Source organism: Calonectris borealis, chromosome Z (assembly GCF_964195595.1).
Source record: "Calonectris borealis chromosome Z, bCalBor7.hap1.2, whole genome shotgun sequence".
NCBI lineage: Eukaryota > Metazoa > Chordata > Aves > Procellariiformes > Procellariidae > Calonectris > Calonectris borealis.
The window spans coordinates 55,628,407-55,643,820 of record NC_134352.1 but is presented as its reverse complement, the minus strand read 5'-3'; the positions used below and the strand labels follow the sequence as shown (position 1 = coordinate 55,643,820).

The window sequence follows — 15,414 nt, the reverse complement described above, 5'->3', positions numbered from 1 at the left end:
ACTGGATGTCATGAAGATCTGTGGACACCTGTTTGTTGTCCAAGTCACTGTAGACCACCTCCGCCACTGCTAATTCTCTTAGATACTGAACATCTTCCTCAGTAGGGGTTCAATTGCCTCAGTAATTGACAAGATCACTCTTGAGAGGACGCCTCACACTCAACAGGAACCACCTCTAGATGCTGCAGATTGTCAACTCTCTTCTGATTTCTTTGTTGATTCCCTGGTCCCTAGTGAGGAATCCCAGCTGCTGGGCTTCTCTATCCTCAGTTCTTGACTATCGCCTCCGGCGTACCAGCATTTGAGCAACCAGACAGTTGCCTGGCTGGCAGCCGTAATTTTTCTGCATAGCTTGGAGCTTGCTCAGCGTTAGGGATGGGGTGGTTTCTGCCTCTTCGGTGATTTCTATTACTTCCTCCTTACGCTTCCTTGCCAAAGGACTGGCTTCCTGATCAGACGCTTCCTCCTCCTCCTTTACTAATTGATAGTACAGTCCTGTTGACCTCCACTGCCAGTGCTTCCTTTTTACTGCTGGGGCAATCACTGTGGTTGAGGTTTGAGTCCCTGTCTCAACCATCATGTCTTTAGAAGTAGAGGCCCACTTTCCCCTGCTGCTGTGACGGTGCTAGAGAGAGGCCCAGCAGGCACAGGCCAAACCCCAAAACAGTGCTAGGAGCTGCTGGGTCTCATTGGGATAGGCAAGGCACCCTTCCATCAAGTAGTGTGCCAATTCAGTGGGATTGCATGTCTGTTCAGGTGTAAAATCCCATGTGATAACAGCCCTAGGCACCTGCCCAAACCCTCCTACACACACTGTCACCCAAGGATCAACTGCCTTAGGGTACGTTTCTCTGTCAGCTCAACAACAAGTTGTTTACTCTTACACCAGGACCAAACCAGGTTCCACACAATGTTAGATAATAGGATCAAACATCTTACGTAAGGATGTACAACAGGAGCCCACACAACAGAGCTGGACAGATCAACCCCAGAGGAGGAGAGGGAGGTATAATCCCTTGTTCTCTCTGCAAGGTAGCTCACGCAGAACAGGAATGGCATCACAGCCAGGGCTATATGCCAGTCCAGGTATACGGCCATTGCTTTTATCAAAATGTTTCCAAGCACAGCGAAATACATTGATAAGCAGCACAGCAAACTGCAAGAGCCAAAAGCAGCCATTAAAAAGCCCTAGGCCCTAATACACAATAAAGCAAACATGCTCTGTGACCCACACAGGAGCCTGCCAATTAACAAATTAACATGTTCAGATCAAAACTGTCATTACCTCAAGCCCCACACTGGATGCTAAAAAGGACTGTGATGGGTTGACCCAACCAATGGCCAAACACCCACACAGCTGCTCACTCACTCCTGTCTCCCATGGGACAAGTTGAAAATAGAAGCAAGGGGAGAAGAGTCATGGATTGAGAGAATGACAATTTAATACGGAAAACAAAAGCCATGTGCGCAAGTGAAGCAAGAAGAGGAATTCATTCATTACTTCCCATGGCCAGGCAGATGTCCAGCCACTTCCTGGAAAGCAGGGCCTCAGCACATATAATGGTTGCTTGGGAAGAAAAATGCCATAACCATGACCTTCCCCGCTTTGTCTTCCTTTCCCTGAGCTTTTATTGCTGCGTGTACCATTATATGGCATAAAACATCCCTTTGGTCAGTTTGGGTCAGCTGTCCTGGCTATGTCTCTCCCAACCTCTTGCCCACCCCCAGCCTAGTCCCTGCAGGGCAGGGCAGAGTGGGAAAGAGAGAAAGCCTTGACACTGTGCAAGCACTCTCCAGCAAAAGCCAAAACATCCCTGTGTTATCAATGCTACTTCAGCCACAAATCCAAAGCACAGCACTATATGGGCTGCTATGGAGAAATTTAATTAACTCTGTCCCAGCAAGACCCAGTACAACCACCCTGTGAAGAGCCCCCTTTCCTCATTCCCGCTGTCTGTGAAGTAAAGAAAGACTTTTAAGATGATACCCATGATCCATGAGGGAAGCAGGGAATACTGAAAGCTTGTCACAGATGAGGATACACAACCTAGCTTCTCTCTAGGTGAGTCCCAGCTGCTGAATCAACTCTCCTTTCTCCACTTCCCACCCAAAGCTCTTCCCCACATGAGTGTTGACACTTACAGTTCTATGACGTTCTCCTTTTGCATTTAAATAAGCTTTGATTGCAGCCAAACCTGCGTACTCTCCTTGGGCTCCACTGCAAGAGGAACACAAACGCTGTTACACAGCACACAAACCAGGAAGTGCCAGCTCTCTACAGAAACTTCAAATTTGTCCAGTCCTAATCCTTCTCAACGGCTTTAGGCAAGTGTCAGCAAATTAAAAGCAGCACATCCCATGGATTAAATTACAAATGGACAAGCATTAATTAACAGCTCTTGCCCGTTTTGCGAACAGCAGATGAAAAAAGTTATGCCATTTTACGTGCTTACACTATGACGTTAAATCCTGGCTGAGTTGATCCCCACTTCTGCACCTAGCAGGGAACTATGTGCTTGACTACAGACAGGCAAACTAAGACTGAAATGCATAGCAAAGTGTACACAGTGAAACATAAGAACTCTTTCAGTGACATCCTAAGTGTAGAGTAAGTCCTTGCTGCTCATTTTGTATCAAAACTACTAACAGACATAAACAGGCTGCAGCAGTACTCATTCAGCCCTGCTTTATTTATTTCAGTGAGCATGCAGATGCTAGGCATTCTTCAGTCAAACCTAGTATTACCTAGTGCATCAAATATCGGTTTCAGTAATTATATAGTTGCCAGCTCATACAGCTTATTCCTATTTCGAATCTTTAATTTTAGCTTATAGGAGGATATCAGTAACATCACCATTTTAAACAAGAGGTGGTGGAGAAACTAGCCTTCATATAGAGGAAAACACAGGAAAAAAGAGTAAAAGAAGAGAAAAGACCAAATCATTAAACTTGTAGAAGAGACGAGACAAAATAAGGTTCTGCAGTTTTGAAAAAACAAATCTTGTTTTCATAACCTTCCATTCAAGGCTTCTCCTTGCCAAATTTAATTTTAGAAACTTCTTCCATTCTTGGCTTGCACATTTTCTTTAGAGATAAGTTTTTGGAAACATATTAAGGAGCAAATGTTCAGAAGAAATTTCCTACCTGTTTGGTTGGAAGGAGATTTTGTCATAGCCAGTAATCTCACATAGGTCCTTCTCTAAATCCTTGAAAAGCTGCTGATACCCTTCAGCTTGATCCAGGGGCACAAACGGGTGGATGTTGGCAAATTCTTTCCATGAAATAGGCTATTAAAAAAAAAAGTGCATGTGCTATAACAAAAAATTCTGCAGACAACTCTGTTTTGTTGTTGAACTATGAAGGAAAGAAGCTGCCCGGTGCTCAAATAAAAATCAAGTATTTCTTGTGCAGCAAGACAAGTTCCCAACCTCATTGTATGATGCGGCCTGGCTAAATAGAGAGCTTTGGCTGAACTTAGGAAAAAAAAAGAGTTTATGACCTTTGCAAGAAGGGGCAGGCAGCTCAGGAGAACTACAAGAATGTCGTGAGGTTATGCAGGGAGAAAATTAGAAGGGCCAAAGCCCAACTAGAACTTAATCTGGCTACTGCCGTAAAGGCAATAGGAAATGTTTCTATAAATACATTAGCAACAAAAGGAGGGCTGCGGAGAATCTCCATCCTTTATTGGATGTGAGGGGAAACATAGTGAGAAAGGATGAGGAAAAGGCTGAGGTACTTAATGGCTTCTTTGCCTCAGTCTTTAATAGTAAGACCAGTTGTTCTCTGGGTACCCAGCCCCCTGAGCTGAAGACAGGGACAGGGAGCAGAATGAAGCCCCCATAATCCAAGGGGAAATGGTTAGTGGCCTTCTACACCACCTAGACACACACAAGGGAGGGAGCTGGCCAAAGTGCTCACCAAGCCACTTTCCACCATTTATTAGCAGCCCTGGCTACACTGGGGAGGTCCCAGTTGCCTGGAGGTTAGCAATGTGATGCCCATCTATAAGAAGGGCCAGAAGGAGGATCCAAGGAACTACAGGCCTGTCAGTCTGACCTCAGTGCTGGGGAAGGTTATGGAGCAGATCATCTTGAGTGCCATCACACGGCATGTACAGGACAATCAGGCGATCAGGCCCAGTCAGCACGGGTTTATGAAAGGCAGGTCCTGCTTGACTAACCTGATCTCCTTCTACGACAAGATGACCCGCTTAGTAGATGAGGGAAAGGCTGTGGATGTTGTTTACCTAGACTTTAGTACAGCCTTTGACACCGTTTCCCACAGCATTCTTCTGGAGAAACTGGCTGCTCATGGCTTGGACGGGCATACTCTTCACTGTGTAAAAAACTGGCTGGATGGCCGGGCCCAAAGGGTGGTGGTGAATGGAGTTAAATCCAGTTGGTGGCCGGTCACAAGTGGTGTTCCCCAGGGCTCAGTGTTGGGACCAGGGAGGTGATCGTGCCCCTGTACTCAGCACTGGTGAGGCCGCACCTTGAACACTGTGTTCAGTTTGGGCCCCTCCCTACAAGAAGGACATGGAGGTGCTGGAGCGTGTCCAGAGAAGGGCAACAAAGCTGGTGAAGGGCCTGGAGCACAAGTCTTGTGAGGAGCGGCCGAGGGAACTGCAGTTGTTTAGCCTGGAGAAAAGGAAGCTGAGGGGAGACTTTATTGCTCTCTTCAACTACCTAAAAGGAGGTTGTAGCGAGGTGGATATCGTTCTCTTCTCCTAAGTAACAAGTGATAGGATAAGAGGAAATCACCTCAAGTTGCGCCAGGGAAAATTTTGATTGGATATTAGGAAAAATTTCTTTACTGAAAGGGTTATCAAGCATTGGAACAGGCTGGCCAGGGAAGTGGTTGAGTCACCACCTCTGGAGGTATTTAAAAGACATGCAGATGTGGTGCTTAGGGACATGGCTTAGTGGTGGACTCGGCAGTGTTAGGTTAACGGTTGGACTCGATGATCTTAGAGGTCTTTTCCAACCTAAAGGATTCTGTTATTCTATGATTTCCAGTAACATTTTTTTAACATTCAGAAGATGCTTAAAAATCCTTAGTTTTTCCTTCTAGGTCATCTACCTTATGTAGAGCTGTGGGATCACAGGGCAAACAGAGAGGAGTTGTGTGGAACAGTACATTACACTCAATTTGTTTCACATAGTTTTGTTGCTATCCATTTTAATTATAAGGGAATATACAAGACAGAGCAGAGGAAGCTCATTCAGAGTCAAAAAGTCATTCAGTACTCAAACAGCCTGGCTAAGGCTCTGCTTCATTTGTTACCAGCTAGAAAAATGAAGATATCCAGGGACTCCAGCTCCTCACCTGGGGAAAAGGAGTGCTATCCTAAGAGATAGCAAACTGACAAAGCAGCATGAAAAAAGAGCATGACTCTTTCCATATTTCTGAGGATTTGACTGTAAGATTTGTAAAGCAGACAGAAGCTAGTTACTGCAACACTGCATGAGGCAACAGGACTGTGATACCCAATTCCAAAAATTATTTTCATTATTTTTTTCAGAATGGAGTCTTCAAAGCCACTCACTCTCCTGCTGTTGTTGCACTCCTACTGTGCTTTTTGGAGCTTTTTTCCTAGCAGAAAAGGGAGCTGATGAGTTTAGCTACTTCTGAAACGGTCTCCTCAGCTAGACTACTAGACCAAAAGCAGTGTTTACTTCTTTACAATGACACTAGTTAGATAATTTATTTGTGTGGGTCTCCAGTAAGACAATATTATTGCAACTTACTGTAAGTTCAGCTGAACTATTGAGCTTCATTGTGCAGGACCCCTAAAAATACAAACGCATTTGTCAGTATTTATTGAAGTATATAAATATGTATGTAAGTATCTAATTTTTTCTCTTTTTGGTAAATACCTACCAAAGGAATCATGCTGTGAACAAGGGAAATATCCTTGTTTTCTAATCTTTTCATGTATCGCACGATATTTGTCTCAGAGTGATAGCTGGAGAACACAAAATGTGGTGTTAAGGCAAGCAGATTAGCTATTACCAGCTGGTTGATCTGTGCTTTAACATAGAAAAGCCATAAAAAAAGAATTAAGACTGAGGATAATTTTTAATATATACTAGGTACTTCTTTCCAAATTGGTACTTTATGCTTGCTAACAGCAATGTGGATAAAAAATGCTCAGAAATGCTATCAATAAATACGGAATATAAAGGCTCTACTAAGTCTGCTGATACTATGTCCTCAAGCAATAGCTTGTACAATGATTAATGGAAAAACACATCCCCCATGTGACTATGAGTATTGCTTTGCTCATTTAAAACATGAAAGATATCTAAAAATGCTACTAGATTACTTCAGAGTAATGAGTGACTGTGTGAATACAGCTACAAAACTGTCCCCAGCTGACTCCAGTACCACTTTTGAAAGCAGATACTTTCAGATTCCGTTAAAATATCAGATATACAGCAATTTCACAAACCTGTTGAAAACCTGATGTGTCAAGAATTTGGAAGTTCTTTTAAATGGGGTGCTAAGGATGCCTTTGGTTTCCTCGCCCATACTCTCAGCAATTAGCTCCTTTGACACAAAAAAACATGGAGTCAAATACTTTCACAGAAATTTCTCTTTTCACAGCCAATTTCCATCAGAACTAGCTTATACTACCAGCTTACCTCAAGATTTAATCAGATCTTTAGGTAAAAAACCAACTTTATTAGCACACATACCTGTACATATCTAGCACAACAACAGCATTATATTAAAACTGGGTACAGATGTCTCAGTAGTCCTCATCTTGGAAGTACTGCTGCTAATTACTAATGACATGCAACAAAAATTCCAGTGGGAGAGAAATAATTGACCACCATATCCTAACCATCACAAAACATGTAACACCTAAATGCAAGGTGTCCAAGCTGACCAAAAGGACTGTCACAATCAGAAACTGGCATTACTCAGTTACATAAATCATTGTTATCCCATACTGCCTCTTTCTTTAAGAGAGGATCTGAAATTCTCAGTATTTAACAAATGGTCATCATATAGACACCCACTGTCCCAAGAGCAGTTTTGCTTTTCATTAAACTTCTGAAACATTCAGATAATTTAATCTGTATGATCTATTGTCTACTTACAGCTGAAGACTCGCAACCAAAAATCCATAATATGTCATCTAGGTCTTTCTCATTTACAGTTTCATCAAGTGATACTCCAAGCTATGGATAAAAGCAACAGTAATTACTCAAAGCTCTTAATTCCAGAACCATAGTATATTTGTTCTGGTCAAGAAAAAATATTCTAGAAACACAGGAGGAAAAAAAAGAAAAAATCAACCTACCCAACAATATGTAAACGTTACTTCATTTTATGTAACAGATATATAAATATATTTTATTTACATACAATTTTCCAATTCCTACCTTTCCCCTGCTAAACCATCCAAGCCAGATGCCTCACAAGCTTCAAGACTTGTGACCTCACTTCTAATGTTTCTAAGTGTTTTCCCTTTAAGAGGAAAATTGCCCATTTTGCTAGACCACTCCCTCCCCCCCATCCCATTTTAAAGAACGTATTAGACTTTGCCAAAAGTCCTTAGTGCCTACCAAAATGTGGTTTAGATTTCAATCTGTCTTTAAACACTGCCACAGCAACTGAATTCTGGACGTCATGTTGCATTTCATCATTAAATTCTAGAGTCTCTCCAGTCTAGCCCTTAGTGGCATATTTAACATGAAACAATTAGATAATCTTTTTAAATAGGCATAAAATGAAAATATAATGATTATTTCTGGAAATTGGATTGAGTACATCACTTAACAACTTCATTCTTTATATTATCTTTATAATTGACTGATATATCTGAGCAAATTACAAGAAGTCTTAAGTAATTTTGTTCTATTTAACACATATAATGACTAGAAACTTAATGCAGAAAAAGTCATGCTACAAAATTTCTGAAAGGTTTAGAGAGTTGCTTACTCTGCCATCACTATAAATCCGAAAATTTATCTTTCTAAGAGCTGCCCTTTCCAAAACCTCTTTGACTGAGCATCCACACGTGATCGTCAAGGTATCAAAGAACAGATCATGATGTAGTTTATGACCAGCTCGCCTGAGACCTACAAAAAACAGTAAGTTAATTCTATTAGCTACATACTGTATTGTTTGCTTACGCAGTACTTGCATAACGACACTATCAATCTCGTAAGTAAATGCTTTTACATAATAAAGCAAAATATTCCCCTTGTGTACAGAGCAGCAAAATCACCAGCTTTTTAGCGAAATGTCTCTGCGCATAAAATACATCTAAATCAGATTCAGACCTAACTAATAATGCAAATTGAGTATAAGGAAGATCCTTCTGATATATCAAATTTGTCATATATACAGTAGCAGAGCTGGTATATGAATGCAATAAGGACAAGACCACAAGACTAGAAAGAAAAATTTTATTGTAAAAATGGATATTAACCATCATGGAGCTTGCCATAACAAAGGTTAGAGCCTTAGTGCTTTTCACAGCAGCAAAAGGTCTTACAGCTAAGCTGGCAAATAAAGCACAGATAATTGTGTCAATCATTCCTCAATTCCCAGCATTTCAGTTCTGCATAGCTCCTTCTGACAGCAATAATAGTCATGCCAGTGAAAAAACCTACTAGACCACATAGTCCAGCTGCAGTCATTATTTTCTGCTACAGATTCTGTGCTTTTGGTCAGCTGTTAAGCTTTGGGATTTCAGGTTCATAGCAGGTATGATACTCCACCCAACTTAACTGAAATGTTCCTATTTCTTTAATCTCATTTATTACTTATTTTTGCTATGTTATTAATACTCTATGCAGATTTCTGTGTGTAAAACTAGGATGGTCCAGTAAGTGAAGTACAGAGCTTGCAGCTGGAAAACAGCACTTGAATCTTATCATCTAGAGACTCACTGTGTAGACTTCTGTTAGTTTCCCAGGGAAACAGAAGTAATGCTTGCAAGCTCATATCACATAGATATCTAATTTTCGGATGTCATTATCAGAAGTACACAAAAACATGAGCTATGAATTTTGTGTTAACATGTTCTCTGTAGAGTTCAGATAACACACTTCAGCTGGCAAAAACCCCCCCGTAAGTTTATTTAAGAAGATGTATTATTTAAGAAGGTGTAAGGATTTAAGAACAGTTTCTGCAAACATTAAATACTCACCTTCAGCCAAGATTAGAGTAGCATTGTGTACCCGTCTTGCAATATGCCTTAATCCATCAGACCCATGGTATACACCAAACATGGCTGCCATGTTAGCCAGAAGAGCCTAGGATCCAAATACAGTTTAGGACACCATTATTATTATTATTATTATTATTACTATTATTATTATTATTATCATCATCATCATCATCATCATCACCACCATCATCATCATCATCACCACCATCATCATCAACATCATCAACATCATCAACATCATCAAAGATTACTTCATGTTAGTTTAGTGGAAAGTTTCTTTAGCACCCAGAGACAACCACATATCCTCAGCTGATGTTATATGTGATTACATGTTGCCTGCAAAATAAAAGGTGGGAAAGGCAAAATACTTTTATGGAACTGTAAGCACTGATTATGAATTCAATGCCCTTTGAAATGTAACTGTGTCAGCAATTAACAAGAACTTAAATTCAACTACTGCAACAAAGACGCTTAAAGACTCTGAAGTAAAGCTAGTCTCATAGGAAATTCATTGTTTAGGATTGGTACAAAACATTTATGGAATATCTCATGAATACTAAGTAATTAGGCTCGTTTTAATATTAATAAATCCCTCCTCAAAATCTGGCACAACATTAAAAGCATGAGCAAAGCATTAATAGGAGCAGAAAAAGTTATGAACTTGTCTGGCTTAAGCTCTGTGGAGGCATGCTGAAGATAACTATTTTGGATAATTACTTACTTAATCATGGTATTTTCCTGTAAAGATAGCTCTTTGGCAATGTAATATTTTTGCATCAAATTACATAGACAAAAATATAAGTTCTGACAATTTGAACAAGTAGTTTTAGAATTTAAAAATGGAATTTTTTTTGCCTTGAGTGGGCAATTTCAGATCATTAGATTTGCCTTCTGTTTTATTAAGAAATCTGTCTCATTCATAACAAACACAGCACTACTCAGTGGCGTTAACCCTATGAGACAGATGGCCTCATGACACTGCATGAATTCAGGGCTAAAGTCTTTATTAAAGGAAACAGATATTAATACCCTCTTTTCAAGCATGGTTCCATTTTTCAAAGGATTCAAATCAAAGCACAAACACCAGGATATTTCAATGATGTTCTTCATTTTTCTAGCAAAAACTCTCAAAAGTACAGCTAACTCAGATTACTGTGATGTTAGGACTATAATCTTAGGATTTAACTTGTTCCTTTCCACCACTGAAAATAAAGCATGACAAGATACCTGTGCGGTGCAGATATTGCTCGTAGCTTTATCCCTCCTGATATGCTGCTCTCGTGTTTGCAAAGCAAGTCGGTACACTTCCTTCCCGTTTGCATCTCTAAGTCACAAGCGAAAATGTTGCTTCTGTTACTTTAAAATTACAGTAATTTAAGACACTGGGCTCTATGCATGCTAACCTGAAACTAGGATAGATAAATCTTCAGAGACAGAAAGGTGCTAGAGAAAATAAACCGTAAATCACGACAGCTGTGATACAGGATCATAGAATCATTAAGGTTGGAAAAGACCTCTAAGATCATCGAGTCCAACCATCAACCCAACACCCTCATGCCCACTAAACCACGTCCCTAAGCACCTCATCTACACATCTTTTTAATACTTCCAGGGATGCCTCAAGTACTTGTGCACCAGTTATATGATATTTATATCACTTTTACTCTAGCAGTTGTTCGGGGATTTTGACTATACAGCTTAGTTTATCATCAGTCCACCCAGAGGGACCTTGAGAGGCTGGAGAAATGGGCTGACAGGAACCTCATGAAGCTCAACAAGGGGAAGTGCAAAGTGCTGCACCTGGCAAAGAAGCCCATGCACCAGTACGTGCTGGGGGCCACGCAGCTGGAAAGCAGCTTGGCAGAAAACACCCTGGGAGTCCTGGGGAACACCAAGTTGAACATGAGCAAAGAAGGCGAATGGTATCCTGGACTGCATTAGGCAAAGCTTTGCCAACAAGCCAAGGGAGGTGATCCCTGCCCTCTCCTTAGAACTGCTGAGGCCACACCTGGAGTGGTGTGTCCAGTTCTGGGCTCCTCAGAACAAGAGAAATATGGAGGTACTGGAGAGAGTCCAGTGAAGGGCCACAAAGATGTTGAAGGGACTGGGCCATCTTTCCTATGTGGAAAGGGTGAAAGAGCTGGGATGGTTCAGTCTGGAGAAGAGAAGGCTCAGGGAGGACCTCATCAATACCAAATACCTAAAAGGAGGGTGCAAAGGGGACGGAGCCAGACTTTTATGAGCAGTGCCCAGTGGCAGGACCAGAGGCAATGAGTGCAGACTGAAACACAGGGGGTTCCTCCTGAACATGAGGAAACACTTTTTCATTGTGAGGGTGACTAAGCACTAGCACAGGTGGTCCAGAGAATCTGTGGAGTCTCCTTCCTTGGAGATCTTCAAAAGACATCTGGACATGGTCCTGGGCTACTGGCTCTACATCACTCTGCTTGAGCAGGGGGGTTGGACCACATGACCTTCAGAGATCCCTTCCAACCTCAATCATTCTGCGATTTTGTGGTCAAAAACTTAAAAAAATCCACTGCAGAAAGCTGCATTGAGAAAGTACCATAGCTTTTTCCCTTTTAACATTTTTTCCAACTTTATTGAGATGCAGAAAGAGGAAAGTAGATTAAAAATATTAAACTAGGTGTAGTTACAGAGTAGCAGTAGCATGGCCTTGATAAATAGAACAACTGTTCTTTTGTAAAAGATTGTACCAGGCTTCTGATCAAAATCTGAATTGGCAATCAGATTTCAGAACTATGAATAAAGCCTAAGGATACCCTTAGAATAAGCAAGATGATTAAAAATATATTTGAAGGAATATTACTATACAAATGAAAAATTTCTAAGCTTATTGATAACTGTTAATGACATTAGTTATTTTGGTTACTGAAGTACTGAATAGCTTCAGTGCCAAAGATATGCAGTCTTTCCAGTAACAATTACTTTGCAATTCTACTATTCCCAGTTAGACATCTTGTCAAAATTCAAAATATGTCACCAATAACAAGAATTAGAGGTAAGCTTTTGCCCACTATTTCTCTGCTTTGTTTAAGCTTGACTAAAATTTGAACTAAATTAAGTTCCTTCTTGATTATTTGGGAGGTTCACTGAATTTTCTACTTCTTCCCATTTATGTTTTTAATGACTGGATGTCAGAGAAAAAGGTATAACTACAGAATAAGCAGAATAAGTTAGGTTGCAAAGCTTCATGCCAACAAAATTAATCCTCTCTGCTGTTTCAGTTATCTCTTCATCCCACATTGCAGCAAGCACTATAGACAGCTCACAGCTTCCTTCCACACAAATGCAATTCTTTAAGCTTGCTTCCTAAAAATTGAAGGCAATGTTAGTTCTCCCAGTTTTCAAGAAAACAGGTGTTCTGTACACCACCATGGTCAGCTGCTATTCATAAAGGCTGCACAAGATGGTCATAATGTGTTTTATTTTGATTTTCCTTGAAGACGCTAACGGCGAAGGGAGCCCTTACCTTGTAACGCCCACCATTCTGCCCGGCATCATTCTCACTAGATTTTCCTTGACAGCAAAGAATGCCGCGTGGGGTCCCCCATAGCAGAGCGGCACGCCAAACCTCTGGGAGTTACCCAGGACAACATCTACCCCAAACTCTCCAGGAGGCTTCAGAATACAGAGAGCCAGAAGATCAGTCGCGCAGCAGGCAAGAGTCTGAGAACACAAGTGCACAGAGCAGTCAGACTTTTTTCTGAAGGAATGGTGTTTGCATGGGAGCTACGTTTGAACAAGACGCAGCTTCAAACAGTTCCATATAACTTCCACAGAGCTGAGGTGCAATGGTTGTGATGGTTGTAATGGTTATCAATTGCATGGAGCTCAAGAGTAATACTTTAGATGGTGTCTCGTCTAAAACTTTCTACGACTCCAGCTGTTTGATGCATCAGACTGAAATCTGTGAGACCAATAAAATTTACTTTACCCCATTCTGATGAGCTCTTTCAACAAGTTCAGAGAAGTCTTCCACCTTCCCTTCAGTGTCTGGATACTGAAATAATACTCCACTGACATCCTTTCCACTGAAATCCATCTCATGGGGTAATTTGAGCTCAGTAATAACACCTGTATAACTGGAAAACAAAAACATGTAGGAAACAACATATTCAAACCACTTCCTGCCTTGAAGTGATACTTAATATGATGTTTTCATGGACTTATATATGACTTTTTTCTTTAACATAAAGACAGTTGAACCTGCTTTGCAGCACTAAATATGGAGAAAGCTTCATGTCATGGTATATAGTACTGAAGGATAATTGCATTTGTTATCATCATCAGAAATATAGAGCAAAGCAGAGCAGAGCATGCATAAGCTATTTGATGTCAACATTTTGCTGCTTTAGCATGTTTAACTTTGACAACCAAGTCATATTTTTAGAAGACAGTTATTTTAAACTGTAAACTTAAATTGGATTTAGCTTTCGTTAGAAGAGAAGTTTTGCTATCTAGGGTATTTCATTTCTAGTTAAAAAAAAATGACCAGATTGAATTCAATAACCAAATGTATATATTTGCACAAGCAACTTAAGGGGAAATTAAAGATTTTCTTTTTATCCGATGTTTAGTCTCTTTTTAAATATCTTTAATTACTTTGCAGTTGTATTTAAAAAGTAGAAGCAATGCCAAATGTTAACAGATTTCTGCTTCTATTTTGCAAAGAAAGCATAATCCTATATTCCAAAAATGTTAGGTATATGGTGAAGAGGCACAGATGAAAAATGATTCAATGTAAGTGAAAAGATATGATGGAAAATGGAGAAGAACATTACTTTGCTCTAGTTTGGACTACTGCTATTGTTTGAGGGTGGCATCTGACATCTACATAGAACTTCCTTCTCTTGTTGTGCCTGTTAAAACGAAAGGAAAAAAAGAAGATTACATATCAAAAATATATTGTTTTCCATGGAAATAAAATTAATTGGTTTTTTAAATGTGAGTTTTCCTAAGTTAAAAGGCAGTTGTAAATTTTGGTTATCATAACCAAATTAAGTTTAAGATTGAATGAAGAATCTGGTCCATTTAAAATAAGAAAGTTAATTTCAAATATTCAAATGAGATTCATATGTGACAAAAATTAAAACAGACTATGAAACAGAACAAGGACCCAACTTAAGAAGCTGCAGGAACGCCTACACACACACATACTCTTTTAAAGTAATACAACTATGGTCTTTACTACAGATTTTCATTGTTGCCCACTGGATAACCAAACATACCCCATCAAAGTAGTAGAATGGAGACTATGACAATTGCCTGGTTTTCTCTGGTAAACATGATTTTATGTCAGACTGATGCTTTGAATAACTGAATAGTTACAACACAGTCTCTGCTGTGTATCTCCTTCCTGATATGCAGTCCTACAATGACCTTCCGTCATCTCTCAGATTTCATTTGATTTGCAGATCCCTTTCAAATGCCCCTACAACACAGATCCCTGAAAGTAAATTTGGATATACCAATAACAGCTTCACTTTTAGGAACTTAGGACTGATGTACTTCACCGGTTTTTAAAGCTTCTTTTAACTACTAGTGGAAAAAACCAATTCATATCTTCAGTGTTCATGGACACAAGAGATTCATGCCACAGACTGTTAGGTTATGCGATAAAAGTTCCTCTGCACCCCTGCAGACAGGCGATGGCAGGTGGGGGAGCCCAAATAACACCCTGTCCCTGCTGCTCCCAGGCCCATCACAGAAGATTCCAGCCCACCAGAGACCCATCTCCACAAGCTCAGAGGAGCACAGAGGCCCCAAGGCAGGTGGGAATTCAAATTAATTAATTAACCCAGAGAGACACACTGTATGGGCCACCCCCTGGGGGGGGGGGACATTATGGGATGCAGGGGAAGAGCATTTTGGGATTGCAAGGGCTTATTATGAGAAATTTAGGGAAAAATGGATACAGCTAAGTGATTCTGGGAGGAACAAGCGTAAGAAAATAGAGGGGTAAGGGGGTAAACAAGGCCAGTCGTGTATAAATAGTTGCTGGCTGATGCACTTGCACCCAGCTAGTGCAGTCTGTCCTCTCTTCTTGTTAAATTGCTTTCTGATTTGTTTCACGGGTGAGGGGACTCACGGGGAGGCAGAAGGTAGTGTATATGGCTGGCTGGGTGCCACCAACTGCAGTCAGACCATGGAGGATCCACATGTCCGTGGTGCAGCAACTGGAGTGACCAGAGTGAGTGGACTTC

The 15,414-nt window shown here is 40.6% G+C and overlaps 1 protein-coding gene across 1 annotated transcript in view; it reads right to left on the bottom strand.

The window, feature by feature from the left end:
* GLDC (glycine decarboxylase) overlaps window positions 1-15,414 on the bottom strand; it is a 50,010-nt gene that overhangs the window by 15,713 nt on the left and 18,883 nt on the right. Inside the window, exons 5-16 of the mRNA XM_075136285.1 lie at window positions 13,993-14,070; window positions 13,146-13,293; window positions 12,681-12,877; window positions 10,415-10,511; window positions 9,167-9,272; window positions 7,951-8,090; window positions 7,107-7,187; window positions 6,452-6,549; window positions 5,881-5,965; window positions 5,748-5,789; window positions 3,145-3,287; window positions 2,143-2,218 (exon numbers count right to left, since the gene is read on the bottom strand). Of these exons, the coding sequence (XP_074992386.1) occupies window positions 2,143-2,218; window positions 3,145-3,287; window positions 5,748-5,789; window positions 5,881-5,965; window positions 6,452-6,549; window positions 7,107-7,187; window positions 7,951-8,090; window positions 9,167-9,272; window positions 10,415-10,511; window positions 12,681-12,877; window positions 13,146-13,293; window positions 13,993-14,070 (1,291 nt within the window). The remainder of the gene's footprint in view (window positions 1-2,142; window positions 2,219-3,144; window positions 3,288-5,747; window positions 5,790-5,880; window positions 5,966-6,451; window positions 6,550-7,106; window positions 7,188-7,950; window positions 8,091-9,166; window positions 9,273-10,414; window positions 10,512-12,680; window positions 12,878-13,145; window positions 13,294-13,992; window positions 14,071-15,414) is intronic.